This window comes from Megascapheus bottae, chromosome 15 (assembly GCF_031878675.1).
Source record: "Megascapheus bottae isolate mThoBot1 chromosome 15, mThoBot2.hap1, whole genome shotgun sequence".
Taxonomy (NCBI): domain Eukaryota; kingdom Metazoa; phylum Chordata; class Mammalia; order Rodentia; family Geomyidae; genus Megascapheus; species Megascapheus bottae.
In genome coordinates, this window is record NC_143523.1 from 12,677,402 (window position 1) to 12,701,347 (window position 23,946).

At 40.6% G+C, this 23,946-nt stretch overlaps 1 protein-coding gene across 3 annotated transcripts in view; it reads left to right on the forward strand.

Annotated features, from left to right (window-relative positions):
* Positions 1-23,946, forward strand: part of Ablim1 (actin binding LIM protein 1) — a 160,387-nt gene that overhangs the window by 128,930 nt on the left and 7,511 nt on the right. Inside the window, exons 11-21 of one of the 3 annotated variants that reach the window (XM_090345798.1) lie at positions 1,981-2,016; positions 3,876-4,005; positions 6,486-6,605; positions 11,928-12,032; positions 13,980-14,027; positions 17,124-17,264; positions 19,719-19,804; positions 21,565-21,670; positions 22,372-22,436; positions 23,051-23,111; positions 23,357-23,364. In XM_090345798.1, coding sequence (XP_090201924.1) covers positions 1,981-2,016; positions 3,876-4,005; positions 6,486-6,605; positions 11,928-12,032; positions 13,980-14,027; positions 17,124-17,264; positions 19,719-19,804; positions 21,565-21,670; positions 22,372-22,436; positions 23,051-23,111; positions 23,357-23,364 — 906 coding nt within the window. The remainder of the gene's footprint in view (positions 1-1,980; positions 2,017-3,875; positions 4,006-6,485; positions 6,606-11,927; positions 12,033-13,979; positions 14,028-17,123; positions 17,265-19,718; positions 19,805-21,564; positions 21,671-22,371; positions 22,437-23,050; positions 23,112-23,356; positions 23,365-23,946) is intronic. The other 2 variants (XM_090345799.1, XM_090345800.1) reach the window with 2 other exon arrangements.

Here is a 23,946-nt window from a genome sequence, read left to right on the forward strand (position 1 = left end):
TTACCTGGGCTCAAGTCAGGTTGTCTGCTTGACTTCAAACATTCTGATCCTCATTTCCTCGTCTGGAAAGTAGGCAGGACAATGACAGACTCTGCCTTGTAGGACTTTGGTCAGAATTAAAGAAACTAATTTGCACAAAGCATAATTGCAGAGGGCCTGATTAGTAGATGTTTAGCCTGGCATCTGCTGCTGTTGTTACCAGTCCTTGTTTAGCTGGTTAGTGCTCAGAATCTTGCTGTCCTTGTACTCCTCCACCCTCTCCTCTGACCCGTCTCAGAGGAGAGGCTTCTTTTAATACACTCAACTTTTCCCCTTTTATTTCACTCAGTCATTCACTCACATTGCACTTCCAGTCCCTCAATTTCACATTTTTAAGTTTGAATTATATACAGACTGAGTTTAGTCAATACAGGGTTGTTACCAAAGTACTGGATTCGAATTTGTTTTTCAGCCAATGTTAAGCCAGGATATAAACCACTTGTAACATCACACAGTGCTTCCAAACTTGGTAAAACATGAAAACGGCATGCTTGTTCTCAGAACACATATAATATTTAATTTTTAAATGCCCATATTCTGCTTATGTAATATTTGTTTATTTTCTAATCTGAGTTCTGTTCCAGAGCATAACTCTGTATTGAAATGGTCCACAAGGCAGGAAGTGATATTCATTTTCAAGCAGTGCCCTCTCGTGGTTGGATTGCTAGATTGCAACTGCAGGCTTAGGCAATGAGTTTGTCTTTGGACTGTCATTGGATAAGGAGTTTCATAGAGGATCCAGGGCAAGGGGGAAGTTCTGGATCAAAGTACCTGGAGATGGTCTTAGTGCAAGTAGTTGAGAAGTCACCTGAGTTCATATCACACGGCCAGCGATATTTTTTATACAGTTATAGGTTTATGTGTATATGTGTGTATACATTTATGCACACCCAACGAGTCCATTAGAGGCAGTAAAACCTTAAACCCTCAAAAGTTTATGTTTTGAAGTAAAATTTTTAGCATTTAGAACCATATTCATTTGAGTGCAGTGGTTCTTGCTTGTAGTCCCAGCATTCTGGAAGTTAAGGCAGAAAGTTCAAAGCTATACAGTAAGATCCCATCTCCTGGTAAGCAAATCAAACCAGATTCCAGCATTTACTAGCCAATTGACTTAGGAAAATTTACCTACTTTACTGTCCTTATGTGTAAACTCAAGATTTACTCTTAAAGGTTAAGAGAGCTCTTTAGATTACAGTAGTACTTGACACATTATAAGTGTTCAGCAAAATGTTGGCTTCTCTCAAAATCAGCACCATTGCTGTCCTGCCCTGGAACAAAATGGCCTTTCCCTTCAGCAGACCCATCAGAGACCTCAAGAAAGCCTGTATTTCTGAAAAAATGGAAGCCAGAGGTATATGGGGTACGATTGAGGCAGCCAGGGTGGTGTAACCCCCGTCTAATTATCACAGTTCCACCAAAATCTTTTATATAGTTTTAAAAACCTATCTTTAGTAGTTGTACAAAGGGGTTTCAATGCAACACGTGAACTTATGAGTACAGTGTCGCTTCATTAGTCTCACGCTTTCCATTGTTCTCCTCATCCTCACTAAACTTTTCCAATGATTGCTCTGGTTATAATTCAGCTTAAAACCATGTTTACAAAACCCTATTTTTCAGCCAGTGCTGTAACTTGCAGTAGCAAGTGAGCATAGCCAGAAAATACTGGAAAAATGAATTTCAGTTTGTCTAACTTGATTAATCTCGGACATTAGATGCTTATTAAACTAACAATACATTTATGAGACTCATGTTGCTTATGTAAAAATATACACCTATATCACCCAGGAACTTTTTAGTTTACCATGGCCTCAGTGCACATGAAATAGATACAGCAACATATGTGAGGTTTGGGGTAATATTTCTAGTCCCTTCTGAGGAGCAACTCTAATTAAAACTGCCAGCAGTTAATAATGTTCTGACCTGAAATTTCTTCTCTCCTAGTCTCCGAGGACTTTGTCCCCTACTCCATCAGCAGAGGTAAGAACCGTGTAGACCATCTGAATGAGTGGAATTGGGGAATGACTTGGATCTGGCCAAGCTTGGAAATTCTGAAAATGGATGTGACCTACAAAAGAACCAAGTAGATAGAGACTATGGCAGATGTAGAGATTGCTTTCCTATAAGACAGCAAAAAATCCCACAATTCCAAAGGAGATACCAGCATCGGGTCAATCAGGCTAGGAATCTTTTATTAGCTGCACAGCATGTTTCCCCACCATCTGGATAGTGGAGAGCAGCCCCAAGCTACAGCAGGGCTGAGTTTTTAAAGGTAAAATCCACACTCAGGTGGTCAAGCAAGTTAGGCAATTTTATAGAAGTGGAATTTGCCAGTGAGGCTGGTAGGATATTACAATAGGACCCTCAAACAGCAGGAAACTTCTTTAAAAGGGGTGATGAGGGAGTAGTAGTGGCCTCAGGCAGACCTGAGCCTGCACCTCTGAATGGCGGGAGCATAGGTACAGGCCCAGGCTCTCTACCCTTGCTTACACATAGGTATCTGAGCCATACTGAGAAAGTGGGATATATAGTATATTAGTGATACTGGAGTATCAGAAATGGCTGGTGGTGGTCAGTTAATAGAGAAGCAGAGCCAGCTCTGTGAGAGGCTCTTCTGTAATCAATGGGCCCACCTTTCTTAGTACGTGTGTGTGTGTGTGTGTGTGTGTGTGTGTGTGTGTGTGTGTGTGTAACTAGGAATCGGTCATTGGAGATGTGAGAAATCTACAGTGTTGGGAGGTTTTTGGCTGAATGTTTTACATGATCAGTTTCTTATGCAGTTATCAATAATTATCTTCTGTTGTTGATAGAGGGGTGGGGAATGGAAGACAAGGTCAAAACACATCCTCTGAGGAATTTTTTTGTTTTGTTGTTATTGTTTAATATGTTGTGTTAGTCAACTAAGGTCCAGCCAAGCATCCTTCCTTGTTTCAGTTTTTTAATCACTAGTCATTTGTTCTTGCAAACTCTTTTTTGTATTATGCCAGTGGCAACTTCATAAGGCAATGAATTCCTATAAGTTTACACTTTTCACAGTTTTCACTAGTTTATATCCTATTTAAGTACAAATGCCTTTTTCTGTACTTACTATCTAATATATCCTTTTCTACGTTTAGACATACATGACATATTAGAAGTGTCATTGTATTTCATTGAAGTGATATGTCATCATTTCTGAATTATTCTCCAAGTGATAGAGCATATAATGAAACTTTTTTTTTGCCTTTAGGGATGGGGTAGTGTCATAAAAATCTTTGAAAGAATTCTTTCTTTGAAACATTCTTTCTTTACCCACAATGAGAAGTAGTTAGTGGCCTTAAAGCAACCACCAGCTTGTCTGAGCACATCACCAGTTCAGTACAGACCATGTGGCTTGGTGTCAAATGAGACATGCATCAGGACACTAATTCTGAAGTGAACCCTCCCTCTCCCAGTGCTGTTATCCATTGGCACATCTTGGGCTTGCTTCCACCTTGTTCTTTATTGCTGGGAATGGGGGGTAGTGCAGAGAGACTCACTTGGCATTACTATTATGCAAATCTAAAACAGGTGGACCCACTTTTGTAAAACTGAAAAGCAGTAAGCATACCATAAATGTCATCAGAAGTATTCTTTCCCTAGAGTTCTATCACTACAGGGAGGTTATAGTTTTATAGGTTACATTTTAATAATTGCAATGACTTTGGGTTATGGACTAAACACATAAGCCATGTTCGTGCACAGTTATGGAACATGGTCCTGAAAACATCAGCCAGTGGATGTGGCAATTCAGAGCTCACCTGGAAATGCTAATAGTTTTGATGCATTTTATGCTTGCATCTTTTCAAACTTTGTTCCAGGGCTACCAGGACATACGGGATCGGGTGATGCACCGCTCCACCAGCCAAGGCTCCATCAACTCCCCTGTGTATAGCCGCCACAGCTACACTCCCACCACGTCACGTTCCCCCCAGCATTTCCACAGACCTGGTAAGGACCACTCTGCCTTGATCCACTCTATATGATAAGCTCTGTCTCTCTGCAGTTTTCCCCCCCTCACATATTTAAAGTATATAGAAAAGTGACACTAATTATTTGGGCCTATTTTCCAGAACAAAATGAAAACTAGTATCCAACCATATTTGGTGTTATATGCTTTCTTGAACTACCAGTTCCTGGATGGCGATGATGCTTTGATTTGTGCAATTACTTTTTGACATTGAACTATTGAAAGAAAAGGAGAAAAATTTTTAAGAATGGATAAAAATCTCATCTCTTTGAGACTTTAAAGGAAGACCTCTAATAGAGAACATTTGGATATGCTTTTTAGACCCTAATATCCTCTAAAATCTATTAGTATTTGTTGACAAGTTCATAACTCCTCCAGTTACTAAGCCTGCTCAGTTAAGTACTTTCTAGGATCAAACTAGAGAGATTTTGAGTAAGACTCAGAACCAAATCCTCAGGGATGGACTGTGATCAAAAATGTCACAAGACGAAGTAGGTCAGTTGACCTTGACTTGCACAGAACTTGGTCCCTATGGCTGTTGGTGGAAATCTTGTATGTGGGGCAGAAGAAAATAGCAATCTCACCCCCGATCTAGGGTGCCTTGAGCAACAGTCGCAGGGAAGGGAAGATTTCAGCCTCTACATGAACTTGGTAGTAATGCCCATTTTAAGCTTCTGACTTCTGGACCTGAGGAGAACAAACCTATTCAAGGATGAACTTTTAAACAATATATAGGAACTAAAACACAAGGTTTTTGCAGTGATAACACTGTAATCTTCTTTTTGAAGCCATGAATTTAGCAAACGTTCAAGACTGAAGCAATTAGATCCTTCAATAATGGATCCATTTCTCTAGGCTTATGCTACCTAGTGTTTATTGAGTTATGTTAAATGACAGTTTTGAGGAAAGTCCTCCTTTTTATTTTTCTTTCTTTTTTATATTTATTTATTTATCTGTTTATTTGGCAGTCCCGGGGCTTAAACTCAGGGCCTCGGCTCTATCCATGAACTTTTGTCCTCAAGACCTAGTGCTCTACCACACTGAGCCATAGCTCCATTTTCAGCTTTTTGGTAGTTAATTGGAACTAAGAGTCTCATGGTCTTTCCTGCTTGGACTGGCTTTGAACCATGATCCTTAGGTCACAGCCTCCTGAGTAGCTAGGATTACGGATTATGAATGAGAGACACGAGCATCCAGCACACTCTTTTAATGTACAACTAGGTTCATTTTATTTATGCCCTGACAAGGAGCTCTTGTCTATCTTTCTTGGGTGACAAGCAATGGTTTATGCCACCACTTCTAATTTTGAGACCACAGAGATCCAGCCCTGGCATTCTCAGACATTCTGCCCGCAGGGAAATGGTCCATCCAGAGCCTTCTGAATAGTTTAGGAGCAATCAGTCTATCCTACTTATTCCTAGAAAAGCTCCTGTCCTTGCTGAACGGCCTCCAGTCATGTTCAGGTGCTAACAGACTTCAGAACCTTTTCCTTTCAAGCCACAGTACATACCTGCATGACGTTTTGTCATTTTTTCTTGAGCCTACCCTATCCTTCTAAAGAGAAACTTCTAGCACATGTGCAATCTGGGCAGACCACCCCGAAGGCTCTACCCCATATGTTCTGGATACAGAGGAGTCTTTAAATCTTCTAGTTCTGGGTTCAGTTTTTGTTTTTATTTTTATGCCAGTACTGGGACTTAAACTTCCTCTATCACTTGAGCTGTAGCTCCACTTCAGGCATTTTGCTGGTTAATTGGAGATAAGAATCTCATAGTCTTTTCTTCCCTGGGCTGGCTTTGAGTCCTGATCCTCAGATCTCAGCGTCCTGAGTAGCTAGGATGACAGGTATGAGTCATGGGTGCCAGGCTGAGTTCAGTTTAGGTCCTTTCTCCTTCAGGTCTGAGTGTCCCATCCCCAGCGTTGACTTCTACAGCCCAGTTGTAACTCTGCCTCTGAGGGTTTAAGTAGGGATAGGTTTTCTCTTGTAGGTAGAAACGTCCTCCAGGGACAAGTTTGCAGCTTACAAAAAAGTCAAATGTGAGCATAACATCGAAGTATTTCAAGTTTCTTGCAATTGTCACTTTTTACATGCGTTTCAGAGGGGTCTGTTTTGCTAAGAACTTCAAAAAACAAAAGCAGAAGCAAAAACAAACAGCTATTGTTAAGTCTGCATGAAGTACCATGTCCCGGCTCAACAGCTTCCACCAGAGAGTATCTCGGGGAACAAATGCTTCATCTCCCAAGCCATTGATTCCTAGACAGTGACTCTGTGCCCACCAGAGCCCACACTGCCAGCTCTTTGCATCTATAACCCTGTTTTCTTTCCTCCTTTTTTCAGATTCCTGATTAACACTCTTTCTTTCCTGACCTTTGGAACATTACCACTTTCCCTGCTCCTGTGTTAATTTCTTTCTTCTCTTCTGTTTCCCTCTCCTGCCCCCACTGATTCCTGGCTGTCCAGAGCTTTTGTCTCCTGGTGTGCACAGGTGGTCGCACCTGCGCACCAGCAGCTTCAGCTCCACCCACAGCGACTCCCGCCCCAACCCCCCCTTCCGACACCACTTCCTCCCCCATGTGAAAGGTAAGGAGGCAGGCCTTGGCAGGCAGCACCTGCGTAGTGGAGATTTATTAGCTCCCTGGCAAGGCTAATAAGGTATATCTCCAAGAGTTCGAGCCACCGAGCTTCCGGCCCATCCGCATGCCTGCGTGTGTCATGACTCTAACCAACCATGGCCTTAGAACTGGCCTGGCATCTCACAGTCGCAGAGATGCGTCATTTCTAAGGGCTCTAGGTGAAGAAATAGGAAGTATATTTAAGTCTGTAAAGATATATAATTCACCACTTGGGAAAAAATATATATATTATTCTTTTGTTTTTGTCTACATCAAAAACAAAATGTAATATATACTTGGGGAAATTTTCCTAAATTTTTAACATGGGATGTGCCACACAGCAAAACACACCAGGATTTAGTAACAAGCATCCAAAAGTTGTCATCATGGGGACAGGCCGTTTAACTCTACAGCATAATGATGGGGACAATGTAACATCCATTGTGGTCTCTCAGCTGACTCTCAGGAGAGTATGCTTTTGATCTGTCCTAATTCCCACCCCATAGACAAGAGCACTTTGCCTTCTGTTTTGTTTTTTTTATTCCCACTTTGCATTTTTGCTCCACTCCCTTTATAGTACCTCATCATTTTCTTCATTGTTGCCTGTGCTTCTGTAGCAGTCCTCAATTGGGGGTGCGGGGAAAGGGAGCGGCAGCTCTCCCTGTGGTAAGGGAGCAAAGTTCTCAGAGTGATCCTGACTTAACCCATAGGCTTGGTGTGTATTGGATTAATCCACCAACACAACAGCAGCAGGGAGGAGGAGGGGGCAGTCTCGGAGAAGTCACTGTCAATTTTAAACCTAGCCCCACTGTTCCAAGGACTCCTATCATAAATACATCTGTTCAGGAGCCAAAATGTGATTCTAGATTCCTGAGCACTCATGATCAGCCTATGCATACTTTTTTTTCTTGTAGCTCACTTGATTCCTGAATCCCAAAATGTCAGTATGCTATGTTCTTGCAGTATGTGGTTGTCTTATAAATGTGTAGTGTCAGCAATTCCCATGCTTTAAAAATATTACTGCTGATGTGCTCATTGAAGATAGGTACCCTTTGCTGTAAGGGTTTTGGTAGTTAGGGCATATTCTGAAATTCTTGATGGATTGTTTTAAACTATTATTACTAATTAGTATTTGGAGGATTATACATGAAAAATCAAAATGCCAAAAAAATCAAAATGTCAAGAAAGTACTTTTGAGAATTTTTTTAAAACCGTAAAGACCACTGATCAAGATGTGTTATAATCTGACTTGTTGACTTGAAACCCCTTTGTACTGCTACTTCAAAAGTGGGAAAAAAAATTATAAAAAATAAGACCATAAAGAAATAATTGAAAAACAAATTTCAGTTGTGTATTTTGAAGAGAATTTAATATAGTAGCCCTAGACCAAATTAAGATCATAATTAAACCAGATGCTAATGGCTTATAGTCAGCAATCATACATACCCAGGAGGCTGAGATCTGAGGACGTTGGTTCAAAACCAGTCCAGGCAGGAAAGTCTCTGAGAGTCCCATCTCCAATGAACCACGGCTCAAAGTGGAACCATGGCTCAAAGTAGTAGAGTACTATCCTTGAGCAGAAAAGCCAGGACCAGTGCCTAGGCTCCGAGTTCAAGCCCCAGGACTGATAGGGGAAAATTATAGTTATTTCTAATACTGAAGAGAAAAATGCATTTATTCATTAGTATAACATGTGGTATATAAAACGTAAACTACAGAAGCAATATACATGAAACAAAAACATAAATTATATGTTATATTTCTCAGAAAAAAAATTTTTTTGCCAGTCCTGCGCTTGAGCTCAGGGCCTGAGCACTGTCCTTGGACTTTCTCAAGACTAGAGCTCTACCACTTGAGCCTCAGCACCACTTCCGGCTTTTTTCTATGTATGTGGTACTGAGGAATCGAACCCGGGTCTTCATGCATGCTAGGCAAGCACTTTAACCACTAGGCCAAACTCCCAGCCCCAGAAATGTTTTTTGTAGAAAGAAAAATGTCATGGGCCCTGTCAGCTACAAAGTTTGTCCAAAAAATGTAACCATAAAATTTCATGATGTAATAACACATATCACATCTGAACTTGAAGTTTTTGGTACGCATTTTGTAACATTTGACTCACAGTCTTATAGAGATGTAGTATGCTATATATCATTTGAAGCAACACATATGCAAGTTAACTATATATTGGTAAGCCCAGTCCACTGACATTTATATATACTATATATGTTATAATAGATTTATATAATGTCAAATGATTTCTCAAGGATAAAATAATTGGCTTGTTAGGCTAACAAGATAATAAAGGCTATGGACAAGAAATATCAGCATGGAAGTATCTTTTCACCAAAATATCAAAGATCATTATATAAAATATCCTTAAAAGTACTTTGCTAAAAAGTAAAACAGTTCAAAGTGTGAACTGTCTAGATACACACACTAGAATATTAATTAATTAATTAATTTTCCCCCCAGATCCTGAGGTCCTGAGGTTTGAACTCCTGGGTAGAGCACCTCTCTAAGCTCTTTTGCTCAAGGCTAACACTCTACTACCTTAGCCACAGCTCCACTTCTAGTTTTTGAATGGTTAATTGGAGATAAGAGTCTCACAGGGACTTTTCTGACTGGTCTAGCTTTGAACCATGATCCTCAGATCTCAGCATCTTGATTAGCTAGGATTACAGGCATGAGCCACCAGCACCAGGGAGTATACTATTTTCAGATAATACCTTATCCCAGACTGCAAGATGATGGTGGCAGTGTTGATAATATGTTCCAAATGGGATATTTCATTTGATGGCTCAGAGATTCTTTTGCCCAAGTAATGTGCTAAACCCCAAACCTCTCAGAGCCTTAACTGGGTATTTCTAATAAGAACAGAAATAAAAGTTACATAATTTAAGGATGAAGTGTTTAAATTAGAAAAGCAAAAGACACCCCATACAAATAATTCTACTTCATCTTTTAAAAAAAAAAAGTCCCCAAATTTTCATGTCTTTGGTGTTTCAGGACTAAAGATTTTGGTACTTGGCAATGTAACCTGAGGACGTGCTTGCCCACTAAACCTCTGTGCTACATGAAACTCAGATCTCATGGACTCGCTAAGATGAGTGTGCGGCCAATCCTTCTTTACCTGGTGTTTCTAAAGTTTTGTAGGAAATTTTAAATGACCATAGAGTTAAGTCTACCTAAAAAAATGTGACTACCTAGTGTCTTTTTCAGGTCTATTGACCTCTTCTTGCTGAAGATACACAATCAAAGAATGATATCCAAGCATGTGTTGGTAGCATATACCTATAATCCTAGCTACTTAGGAGGTTGAGATCTGAGGATCATGATTCAAAGCCAATCCTGGCAGGAAGGTCTGTGAGATGCTTATCTCTAATTAATACCAAAAACATCAGAAGTAGAGCTGTGACCCAAAGCAGAATAGCTCAGGCACAGCATTCAGGCCCTAAGTTCAAGCCCCCAGACCCACATCAAAAGAAAAAAAAAAAACGCCAAACAATAATATCAACAGATGACAGTATTAAACAAGAATTTATCCCCTGGAAATTCAAGGGCTTCTCCAAGAGCCTTCTAGATTCTTTCCCTTTATCCAAGAAAGCACAACCATATGCTGCAGAAGATGTTACTGAAAGAAAGACAAATGTGCCAATATTGTTGCATGTGTTTATAACACAGACTAATAGGTGTGACAGATTTTCATATAATTGGGGATTACAACCCAAACCTGTGAGAACACTGCCCTGAAATACTTGGTGCTGTATGTGGATGGTAGTGTCAGAGCAAATGGACAGAAGGCAGGGAGTGTCATGGTTCAGAAGTGATGGTGGCCCATGCTCAAGATGTACAGAAAGAGTCTTCAAAAGACAAATAAGAAAGTTGAGACCGTTACCTACTCTTAAGAAACCCCTGAAAACTCATCCTCTTGATTGTGAGTTATTCATTGTAATAATTTTCCTGATAGTTATAGGATTATAGTTTTTTAAGTCAACAATTAAATCAGATATGTGGAGATCCAGTAGAACGGGGAAGTGATGAGGCAGGTGCTGTAATAATTTCATGGTGTACCAGCATCGGGCTTTCTTGAATGAAGACCGGGTATGGCATAATCCTGCGGCAGCATTAGCTGGAGCAGACCAGCAGCTGTGGAACTGAATGGTTGGCCTCTTTCAGTCATTCATTCACAGACACATTACTCATGCCAGACAGTGGGCCCGAGTCCTGGGGAGTTAACACGGTCTTTTTTCTAAATGCAAACCATAATCATCCTTTTGCTTACTTCAATCTGTTTTTATGTACCTTGCTTTCAACTATTGCCTTTTAGGAGACTGAAATTAAATGACAAGTTAGTTTTACTAATTGGCTTTTTAATAGTGTAGATTAGGGTGATGCTTCATAAGTTTTAGGAGCTAATGTCTGGCAAACACATTTTCACACACAGACACACACACAGACACACAGACACACAAACACACAGACACAGACACACACACACACACTACTGGGATAGCTGAACTCTGAGGCCCTGTAGGGCAGAGACTTTTATTTCATTTTCCTACTTGTCATCCCAGTAGCCTAGAGCCTAACCAGATTGGGTGTTGAATAAATGTATTAGTGCTAGTATCATTGACCTGAGTGGGGTCTCACGTTGGAATGAAGGTAGACAGCGGTCTGAGGGACCCCTTAACTACCTGGCAGGAAGGGGGCCTGATTGCATTTGTGTATTTCTGAGAGACGAAAACAGAAACATATGCTGTAATGAAGGTACTTTGTATTGCTGAGGAGGAGGTCTGGGAGAACACTTGGGCTCTCAGACTTAGCCCTCATTTCCCAGAAATACATTCTAATGACTAGCCTGTGCCATCATGCTTGGAAACAACCATACCTGGGTGGGGCTTGCATACCCCTCCCCTGTACATGCTTGAGATTTAACCATCTGACAAGTGATCTTCAATCAGTAGCCTGTTCCATTCTTCCCAACATTCTTGCTAACAGTGTGCCCGCTCGCCCAGCTCACTGCTTCCCACTGCATGCTATTGGAATGACAGATGGAAATGCTAACTGCTTTGACCCTGGGGCCACACGAACTCAAATGTCTCCTTTGGAAAACTCAATCTGAAAGCACCATTGCCAGGCAACTTGACCAATTGAGTTTGTTTCCTTTGTTTCTCCTTTCTGATGTCCCCCCACCCCCTTCTAGTTTGTTGAGTTGAATTTTGATTACACTTGCTTGGTTTTCGTTATTGTTCTCCCCTCACTTTTCTTTTCTCCATTCTTCTCATTGGAGGCAATGAGCCGTCCAGCGGCCGGAACTCCCCTCTCCCTTACCGGCCTGACAGTCGCCCTCTAACTCCAACTTACGCTCAGGCCCCTAAACATTTCCATGTTCCAGGTAGGAGCTGACATGTCTGTCTTGATGTCCTGTCACAGTGTAGAATGTAGCTGTATTCTTGTCTTGTCTCCCATTTCTCATGCTTGTTAACTGGGATGCACAAAATGGACAAACCCTAAATTGCAGGATCTGCCCCCACAGGGCCTTTCAAAGATTCCTTCTAGGAAGTACCACAATTACATTGCAGGTTAAGTTTTCTCCTAAACATTACTACTACTATCATTGTCATTATCATTATTATTATTATTATTATTTTACATTACTGGGAAACAACTCTAACACTGAGCTTTATACTCAGCCCTCAACATTTTAAAGTATTTATATGTTTCCTTTTTTTTTTTTGCTGGTACTGGGCCCTGAACTCAGGACCAAGGGCTTTTCTCTAAAGGCTGGTGCTCAACCACCTGAGCCACACCTCCACTTCTGGCTTTTTGCTGAAGAATTGGAGGTAGGAGTCTCAGCCCAGTTTTGCCTAGGCTAGCTGTGAACCACAATCCTCAAATCTCAGCTTCCTGAGTAGCTGGTGGCTCATGTCTGCAATCCTAGCCTCAAATTATTTTTGAAGGGAGTGCTAGTAGAAGGTAAAAGAGGGACTGCATTGTTTGATTTGGGGCTTGTTGTTGTTTAGGTTAACACTTTCTAAGATATCATTCTGATTGCGTGTCATTAGTTAATTATCACAGTGGCAATCTAGATATTTTCTCATCCTAAAGCTTCCCAAAGATTGAACCAGAGAGCCACCTGCGCATAGATAGACAGATAGATAGATATCAGATAGACAGATAGCCTGTTTGCCTCCAGTGTGGAGATGTTTTCTGTAGGCTTTAGAGAGATGGATATTATGTCCGTTGATCAATTTGTCTGTGGTATGTAACTGACAGATCCTGTCCACAGCCCTCAAAGATATCTTGCAATTTAGACTTGATGCTGCAAGCTTTGCTTTACTTGCCACATGCTTTGCTGTCACAGCACAAACAATAGTAATTCACCCTCAGAAACTAGGAGAAAACAGGTCTTATCCATGTCTTCATCCCTGGAGTAGGCTCAGTTTGTAAAGGCAATTCAGTGAGCTCATTGAAATCAGCTTAATAAATTATCCAATATGTTAATGTAAGAAAATGTATTTGGAATCTGTATTTATTCTTTTCTTTTGCTTTTTAAATTTGCCAGTATAACAGGAAAAAAAAAGTCAGCAACTTTGGTATCGATGAGCTGTAGCACTGTGAATCTTCAAAGTCCTTCTTGTATATTTGAAATTTTTCCACCTAAAAAATGTCTACCAGGATACAGCGCCTGAGATTATGGGGATACCTTCCTAAGTATTTGCAGTTATAAAAACGGTAGCATAATCAGCTGGGACTCTGCAGAAGTATATGACTAGCATCTCTTTTTTCTTTTTTTTTTTTTAATGTTAGCTTACACAGACTAAGACTTTGCTGAACATCCCATTGGCATGCCAAGCTAGCCTTGCGCATGCAAGTGTGTCTGTTACATTCTGCTGATTTTCCACTGTCCCACTCATTCATACAGTCAATTGAGCCACTGGAATCTCTGGGGAGCTCAATTTCTAGACCCTTACAATTTGGGGATTGTTTCCCCCAAACTGATTATGTCTTCCTCACCATTAGTGTGCCTCCAGAGCTTGCATTTCTTCCTGTTTTAATCTTACTTTCAGGGAAGTATAAAATAAATGGCTCATGAAGAAGTGACATCTCTCTCTCTATGCTAAGATGTATTACAAAGGTTTTCATGCCTCTTGTCTGTAGTAATTCACTCATTTCTGTGATCTTTTCTTCCCATGTATCCAATCTTTGTAATACAGAAGTTATCCTTCTGGGGTATTTTTGTTCAAGAGTCTTCTGTGTGATTGACCCTTTGGTTTGTTCTGTTTTCCCATTGCTGAGCTGGTTCCTATAATGACACACTTTTGCTTTTTCCTTTCCACAGATCAAGGGATCAACATCTACCGAAAACCACCCATCTACAAACAGCATGGTAAAACTCATTTTCTTCCTGCTTTTCAATAGCAGAATCAGCTGGACTCTTTCCTCTTTGCCCACTTCTATCTCTGACTTCTGTCTCAGTTTGGAAATCAAACTTGGGGAAAGGAATAGCAGATTATGTCTTTAGGGTCTCATAAGAGACATATATGGTAAAATTGACTTTCCTGGATGGAGAATACTTAGCTCAACTCGGAACCTTCTAACCTGTTTATGCATCCATCAAACTACCATGTACCATGTGTAAAAGAATGCAAAGGACTAGTCACACAACACCCCTCAGGCATCCTAACAACTTGATTTATTTATTGCCATCAAATAAACTAACCAGACTTTACAGTACTTTTGATGAGCCTTTGATTAGTTTGACTAATTAAATGTAGTGAAAACAAGTTACCTAGAAAAATGATTATGAGAAATACAAATGTCTATACGATGCAGTGGACAAGACACAAGTTAAAGCAGGTCATGGCCTGGTTTCACCTTTGAGGTTCACTTTGCTTATCATGAAGACTGATGAGTTAGATCAGCTGTTTTCTGACATTACTGCAACCTAAGAATCATTACAGTGGATTTATGTTTTCCTTTTTTGGGGAATACAGAATTTGTTTCTTTTCTTTTTGAGCTAATGGCTTGAACTAAGCCCCTGAGTTTTTCTGCTCCAGGCTAGCTCTCTCCCACTGGAGCCACAGCTTCACTTTCAGCTTTTTGTCAGTTCATTGTAGATAAAAGTCTTACAGACTTTCCTGCCTGGACTGGCTTAAAACTGTGATCCTCAGATCTTGGCCTCATGAGTAGCTAGGATTACAGGCACAAGCCATCAGTATCCTTTAAATATAGATGCTTTTAGCCCAAGAAATCAATATTACTTTCTGTACACCACACTCTCCTCCACCATTATTAAGTTATGATGGATCATAAGTTGTCATAAGTATTAGTGAATAGGCCAAATCTGTCCTTCCTGTAATTTTAGAAAATTTTATACAAATTATACCTGGAAACTCGAAGGCTACCTTCAGAATGCTGTTGATACTTGACATGAAAAGCAATTCAAGTTAAAAATACACATGGAAAAAACTTGAAGGCCAAAATTCCAGAGAGAAAATAGGCATTGTAATGGTTCTAGAGTTGTGATTTATTTTTCCTCGTTATTTTTAAGATTTTACATCACCTGCGTGCCTTTTAAGTTTGTTAACATTATTTTTTTTGTTTTTGCTTTTGTTTTTTTTATGGTTTAATGTCTTCCTACACACTCATTAACATGTGAATGTTTAACTACTGACTTCACCAATTCTACTGCGTAAGTACTTTTTGAAGTCATGCTCTTTAAGAATAAAATGGGAAATCTTGATTTATTAGTTAAGAGGATAGTCTTCATATTATAATTGCTTCATATTAAAATTTCTAGGCCCTATCTCTCTCTAAAGAAATGGTTGAACAATGACAACTTAAGGAGGTTAGATGATGTTAGACTTCATTTAAAAAGAGTTCATTGTCTTTCCATGATAGTTAGTGACTGAAGTCTCTACGTTCATTCTATGGTAAGTAATTGGTAGAGCCCTTTCCAAAGCATACTCTCCAGGATTTCCCTTCTATGCCAAAGAAAGAGATGTCATGCCCCCATGCTTGTGGGAAATGATAGAATGAAATTGTAGGCCAGAACTTCAGTCTTTTTTTATGCCAACATGTTTTGGCATCACATTTCTTCAACTAAGCATTGTTTCTCAGGAGCTTAGAAATTCTAAGAAACACTGCTCCTTGCCTGACCAAGATTTTACCATGATTCCTGACTGACCTTGGTCCAGTGGCGTAAGCCAATTGAAACTCAGAATGATATTGCAAAAATGCGGAAATTGGAGCTGCTGAAGATTCAAAAGATTATTTCCAGATTTTAAAATATTTCAGCCCAGGAGAAAAATACACTTAACGCTTAATAAATATATTTGAAACTGTTTAATAATGTTACAGGCAGGCCGATTTGCACAATTGTCTAGAATCAGGAACTGGCCATTTAGTTTGACTTGTTTTGCTCCACCTGTGATTATAGTAGGCCAGTGGCCCTTCTCCAAGCAAAGCATAGCCTGTAATATCTGTAAACTTTAAACTAGCATTGCTACTAGTGTGGCTTTCTTTTCTGTGTGTGTGCCAGTCTTGGGGCCAAAGTACTGTCCCTAAGTTCTTTTGCTCTAGGCCAGCACTCTCCCACTTGAGCCACAGCTCCACCTTCAGCTTTTTTGGATGGTTAATTGGAAATGAAAGTCTCACAGATATTTGTTCCTGGGCTACCTTTGAACCTGAATCCTCAGATCTCAGTTTCCTGAGTAGCTAGGATTGCAGGTGTGAGTTGCCATTTTAAAGTTGTCTGGTTTATTGGTAGGACAGACAAAGCAAGTAAATGGAGAGACCAAACAAACCCCACAGTCCTGAATTCCTACAGGCTGGAATGAGATCTTCTCATTTTCTCTTAAGGCACAAAGACATATAAAATATAAAAAAGATTAAGATCCCTTGGATCAATTGATTTGTAGCTTCTGCTCAAAACCAGCCATCTTTCTAAAGATGAATATCTACTATCTTTTAGCTTGATTCTTTAATTTCAAATAACTGAAATTTCAAATCACTCAGATTTCTAATTGTTCAGGCTTTTTAATTCTAAAAGGATTCACACTTGGAGAGTAATTCAGCCTGGAACTTTCTGTGATGGTTGAATTGTTCCATACTTTGCTGTCTAATACAGTGGTCCCCAATTCCATAGGAGTGCCCAGCACTGAAAGTACAGCTTAGGAAACAGGAACTAAAATTGAAGTTTAGTGACTTGGTTTTGTTTCATTTCATTTTATTCATTTGGATTTAAATAGAAGCATAGAGCTGGCATTAAGGAGAATGAGGGTTTTCTGATGCAGAACAGATACAGAATGAAGTTTTGTTTCTGACCATCAAGTAAGGGGTTCTCAGGCCATTATTCCTAATGATGTACAGAACCTTCTGGAATTGAAACTTCTAGAGAATGAGAAAATTGTGTCTGTGGGGTGGAACTACCACTACCTTACAGGCTGATAGCTAAGCAATCCTGGTTCCCACCTAGATGCAGCTGCTTTGGCAGCCCAGAGCAAGTCTTCAGAAGATATCATCAAGTTTTCCAAGTTCCCAGCAGCCCAAGCTCCAGACCCCAACGAGGTACCAAAGATTGAAACGGACCACTGGCCTGGTCCCCCCTCTCTGGCCGCCGTAGGTATGCAACCCACACATCTGATTCTTGTGGAGAAATTGCAAGGAGAATTCAAAATAATATGCATAGAAACATGCCAGAAAATGTGCCTATCAAAGATTCTTAAGAAAAGCATAACCAAGTGGATAGAATAGAGAAAAGAATGAATGTGATCATAGTTTGCATACAGAAGTACAAAACCAGTTTACAAAACCATGTCTCCCAGAGCCTGGCTCCAGTCAACACACAAAAGTTCAGACTGTCCAAAACGAATGGTGCACATGGATGCTCAGTTATCACTAGAAAAACAGCAGCTCTTTGGAACACATTGGCCCCCAGCCTCCTGGCAAGAGCATTGTTCTATACTATCAGTCTAGTGGGTATCCTTGAAGCATGACTTCTTAAATTTGTCTTAGAGTTTTCCTGTCACTTTTCTTACAAAAACCACCTTCTCTATTGCTGCTGCCGAGGAGTTGGTGTTCTGAACTATTAATTGTGTGAAGTTATGTGATATTACATCTGTCATCTCATAAATCCTGAGCTAATCTGTCATGTTGGAGCTGTCCCATTCCTTGCTTTATGCTTCTCTGTTGTGTCTGTGTCTCTACCGTTTTGTCAGTAGTGAAATCACTCAATCTGAAGAGGGATATTAACAAGCCAGAAGCTAACACTGAAAATTGAGTGAAATCAACCTTACTTATGAAAATATGATGATTTTATTACATCATGGTTGACAACTTAGGAGGCCTTCAATTTTCCAGATTTCCCTAATCTTCTTCATAGGGCTATTTTACTTTTTAAATCAAATTATCCTCAGCATAATTTACGAAGCAATAAAAGTAGATTTTAAAGCAATTAAAATTTTAGAAAGAGTTGAAGGAAAATTTAGCATGTTATTCACAAGTATTTTATAATTATGTTGATGTGAGTTATTTAATTCTTATAAATTTGGCTCTATTAATTCTTATTGCTATAATCTAAAAAGAGAAAACTCACATTGGCATGTATAATTTTAAAGACTTTTGAGAATTTACCAGTCTGTGTCATAAGGCTTTTGAATTCCTTCTTTTGATGGTTTTGCTTAGTAAGGATATGAAACCAGCTAAGCATTTGGGTTGTTGAAGCTATCTAACTAATTTTAAGTTGCTTTGAGTTTCAAAATGAGGAAAATGTCAAATTCATTAATCAAATTCATGAAAATCAAGACTGTTGGTTAAAGTTTATTTTTATTAGCAAACTTTCCTCTCCCTCGCCCCTCCCCAAACACACACAGCCAATTTAGGGAAAATAGTCATTACCCTAATCTTCCAATTATTCAGATTACTCCCTTCCATTTTCAGTCTTTCCTTTTCCAAGCAGTTTAAGAACTATACACAATGTGCTATGTTGTGCTAAAACAACATTTTAGCTATATTAACCTTGTTTTTATTTATGTATTAATATATAACTTTTGGGATCATATTCCGAAGTATGGAAAAAGAAAAATTAGATACCCATCCTGTGATGGGTAACTAATGAATTTACTAGTTATTAATGAATTTATAATTCATTCATTTACTAATGAATATACTAAGAGTAGAAATTGGGTGGTAATATTTTGGAAAATTAAATATTTTTAAAAAGAAAAGTGATGCTGAGCACTAGTGGCTCACACTTATAATCCTGGTACTCAAGAGGCTGAGATCTAATGATCATAGTTCAAATCCAGCCCAGGTAGAAAAGTCTATGAGGCACATTATTTTTAATTACCCAATAAAAAGCCCAAAATTGAGGTATAGCTCAAGGGGTAGATTACCAGCCTTGAGTGAAAGGAAAAGCAAGTGAGCTTAATATCTTGAGTTTTAACCCCAGTTTGTTTGGCACCAAACAGACAACAAGAGAGAGAAAGGGAGACAGAGACAGAGAAAGACAAACACAGAGAGAGGCAGAGAGAAGGAGGGAGGGAGGGAAGGGAGAGGGAAGAAGGGATGGGGGAGGGAGGGGGAAGGAAGGAAGGAAAGAAGGAAGGAAGGAAGGAAGGAAGGATAAAGAAAGATTCTAAAATTCAAAGTCTGTCATAGGAGAGTGACAGATCTTCTAATTTGTAGAGATAAAGATAAATTTAAATTCATCTCCTTTTGAAAACCTGGTCTCAGGGACATCCTATAATAGTTGGACCCCCCATTTACTACTAACTATGGTTAGTATATAAGACTCAAGACCCAATTACCATAAAAACCCCAGTTCTGATTTAGTAGACACAGGGTTGGAAACCCAAGTTTATACTTTGCACTGGCTTATCATAAGGGCCCATGCTCCTTGAGAAGTCAGCCAGAGGTGCCAGGTTGATAGTAGGCCTATTCCTCCATTATGTTATTTACTTAAACATGTTAAAGACTGCAGCTGATCTTGCCAGCCTAAGGAACTGAACCCAGATGGACTAGTCTGTCCAGATTCCCTTGCCACGATGTGAGAGATTGTCTTTGCTGTGGAAATTAGGAACTGACACGAGACGCAGATCTAGAGAGGAAGATGAAGAAGAACTTCTGAGACGCCGGCAACTTCAAGAAGAGCAGTTGATGAAGGTTTGTCCATAAACTACTTTGCAGAAATCTTCAATCCATTTCTATAATGTGTGTGTGTGTGTGTGTGTGTGTGTGTGTGTGTGTGTGCAAGGGGTGGGTCCAGCCCTCAAGAAGTTTGCAGTCCAGTTGGCAAAACATAGTTGGCATCTGATTACTAGAATAGCAAGAGACAGTGTCTTAGGGAGATGTCCTTGAAGCTAGAGGTCAGAGGGATTGGCATGGTTGGTTGGGACTTTGCCCCAAGGAGCACAGAACTGTGTAGGGTAGATTTGCAGGTTTGTAGGTTGGAAAGACACAAAAGGACCAGATAGACCAGGGATGGGCTAGAGCATTCCTCCTCACCAGTCTTCCCTAGGAACAGAGAACCTTGTGTGTGTATACTTGGACTTGGAGTAAAAGGGGAATGTCCCGTGAAACTGTCCCAGTAGGCCCCCAGCTTGCCCATCCGACCGCAGTCAGGGCCTGCAAGGTTCTGGGACAGTCACTTCCACATTCTCTAACCAATCAGGGGCTGGCAAAAGGATTCCCAAAGTCAGGAGAAATGTACCTACCATTCATTAGAAGAGGGGAAAGTACAACCCTACCTTTGCATAAAATACATACAGAAAAAGTATTGTAAGCCAAAATGCAATTGCGTAATGAATGATGAGTTCTTCTTTTTCTAGAATTTCTAAAATATGTACATTACACATATATATTCCTTTAGGGTTACTAGGGATTGAACTCAGGGTCTGGGTGTCTCTTAACTTTTTTGCTCAAAGCTAAATGTCTACGATTTGAGCCACGCCTCTACTTTTTGCCTTTTGGCTGGTCAATTAGAGATAAGAGTCTCAAAGAATTTCCTACACTGCTTGACCTTGAACTGCGATCAGCAGACTTCAGCCTTCTCTGTAGCTAGGCTTATAGGCAAAAACCACTAGTACTTGGTTGCAATCTCTCTCTCCCCCCTCCCTCTCCCCCTCTCTGGTGTGAGCTGCTGCTGCTGCTTCTTCCTCTCCTCCTCCTCCTCCTCCTCCTCCTTCTCCTTCTCCTCCTCCTTCTCCTCCTCCTCGTCCTCCTCCTCTGTCAGTTGTGGGGCTCAAACTCAGGGCCTAGGTACTGTCCCTGAGCTTTTTCACTCAAAACTAGCATTCTACCACTTTGAGCCATAGCACCACTTCTGGTTTTCTGGCAATTAAGTGAAGCTAAGAATTCCTGACACGTTGAACCATGGCTTTGAATCATGATCCTCAGATCTTAGCCTCCTGAGTAGCTAGGAATACAGGTATGAGTCATTGGTGCCCAGCTTTTTCTTTCTTTTTCTTCCTTCCTTCCTTCCTTCCTTCCTTCCTTTCCTTCCTTCCTTCCTTCCTTCCTTCCTTCCTTCCTTCCTTCCTTCCTTTCCTTCCTTCCTTCCTTCCTTCCTTCCTTCCTTCCTTCCTTCCTTCCTTCCTTTCTTTCTTTCTTTCTTTCTTTCTTTCTTTCTTTCTTTCTTTCTTTCTAGGATGCTATGTACAATCTTCTCGAGCCACATCAAAAGTTCCTCAGTTCCTCACACACTCACACCTGCCTTCTGCATGCAGTCTCTTGGTGGCACTTTTATGAAGAAGGAAGGAAGGAAAACATCCTTGTGATAGGGAACAGACACCCTGGGAAAGCAAACGGATGTAGACCTCAGAGCTTGTCTTACCTCTTGAGGAACTCCCTGGCCCAAGGCTGAAATGAAGTGTGTAGTTTTCAGTTGCACATTTTCCTTTCATTTTTATTTTCCCCCTGAATAGCTTAACTCAGGCCTGGGGCAGCTGATCCTGAAGGAAGAGATGGAGAAGGAGAGCCGGGAAAGGTCATCCTTGTCTGCCAGTCGCTATGATTCCCCCATCCACTCCGGTGAGCAGACTTCTACCTTCACCAGCTGAGAGCCAGACACCTGCCTGGGGGCAGCTGGCCTGGATGGTTGTCTGGGAATTTGCCTAATGGTTTACTAATCTCTAGAGCTCCACTGATTCTAAGTTTCAAGACCCCATAAATAGGCAACACAGCATCTGTATAGATCAGGACATGGACACTTGAATGATTAAATACCACACCCAAACGCAGTAATACTAAACTATAGAAATGGCAGGATTCAAACCCAAATCAGCTCCCTCTACAATCAGCAGCCTGCCAGGCCTCCCTGTCCCTCCCAGATAGGGTGAAGAATCTAAGCCTTCCAGAATTCCCGCAGTGGCTGGACAGCAGATCGTCATGACTTTACAGGGTTGGCTGTGCCTCTGTCATAGCTGCCACATCAGTTGGGGCCTGGCCTTTGTGCATTCATCAAACCCTGGCTTCAAATTCACTCAAATTGCCCTTTGAGTGAACTAGGCAGGATACTTTGTTTCCTTTAGCTCCTATTTCTTCTTTGATTACTCCTTGAGCTACAGCTCCACTTCTGTTTTGGGTAGATAATTGGAGATAAATCTGACAGACTTTCTTGCCTGGGTTGGCTTCAAATTGTGATCTTCAGATCCCAGCCTCCTGACTGGGGAGGATTACAGGCGTGAGCCACTGGCACCCAACTAAATACTTTTTACCTTTTTCTTATTCAGCTCCACATGCCCCATCATCTAAAACCTCATCTCTCCCTGGCTATGGAAAAAATGGGCTTCACAGGGTAAGACTTCTCTTAATTGGTCACTTCTAAACTTATCCCTTCTACACTTATCCCATCTGGGTCCTGATTAAAGTTGATGTATTGTCTGAATCATCTGATCTCAATTTGGGGATATAATGAAACCTCTTGTGAAAGCTCTCATCACTTGGTAAATCACTTTGAGATACAAGCAAAGTAAGTGTTTCTGTTGGAGAAGAAATTGACTTTCAATAAATAAATGGCCTGAGCAAGCTTAAGAGGAAATTAGGCTAGACAGTGAGGTGGCAAGTATTTTTTAACCATACAGCCCCAGGTAATTACCTGAGCCATTAACTCCTTTAAAAAAAAGTCAGAAAAAAAGAAAGAAAACTTGTTGCAGCTGCCTTCTCCTCAAGCATAGTATGTAACTATGATGTGAGAAGTCTTTTTTAATTTATCAGCAAGAGATACTTGCTTACCAAGGCACTTGCTTACCAAGGAGGGGAGGTCCAAGCCATGGTAGGGCAAATATTAATTGGGAAAGAACAAGAGTGAAGCTCAGGAGACTAGCCCTGAAAGAGTTCTGAGGATTTTATAAGTCTCTCTTTCCCATCACTGTCACTGTGGTGATCTAATGAGGTGTTTTGCCCTTGCAGCCTGTTTCCACGGACTTTGCTCAGTACAACAGCTATGCAGACGTCAGCGGGGGAGTACGAGGTGAGGCTCCCTGAGAGGGGTGCAGTCACAGTGTGCTGCAAGTAATGTATGCTAATGCAAATCTTAGTTAAAAAATAGTAAAAAGCTGGAGTAGGCAATTCTTGGCTTCAGGATTTGCACAGATTGGGAGTAGAGAGAAGACAGGGTTCCCCAAGACTGTTTGGGGAGCTGTAGTAGAACATAGTCTCCACCATGTTTTCTTACAGTCTCTCCCTTACCATAGCTTCTTCTCCTTTTCTTTTCAGATTACCAGGTATGGACCCTTTGTCCTTCTTGAGTTGACCAAGCCAGCAAACAGAACTGCCATTTTCCAGTCCGGGCTGGTTGCCCCAGAGGAAAGATTTCTGCTGTGCACAAGCCCACTCTGTGGTGATCTAACCACTACTCTAGGATGAAGAACAGCAGGCCCAGCATTAAATTGAGTCATGCCTTGGGGACACAGTCTGAGCCAGGACTTCTATGAGAGGGGAGGACAGGAGTGTCTTGCTCTGAGTTAGGAGCGCCCTCTTCAGGGCGATAGTGAACCAGCATGCATGTGTGGTTTGCTCATGTTCAGTCTTCCTTTGAACTTTAACCTCTCAGTATTCTTCTCTTGGCTGTTCTCAAATGAGAAGAAACGCAGGCCTTGGCTAATGGGAAGGAACACTCTGTTCTCATGTCACTCTTTATTTTTTTTTTGCTTTATAACTTGTTTCCCCACCACTGCTAGGTATTAAACCCAGTACTTGTCCCTGCAAAGCACTGTAATACTGAGCTAAATCCCCATTTTTCATCATACTAAAAATGTCTTGTAAAACTATGATGGAGAATGGGAAAATATATCAAATAGAAGGAG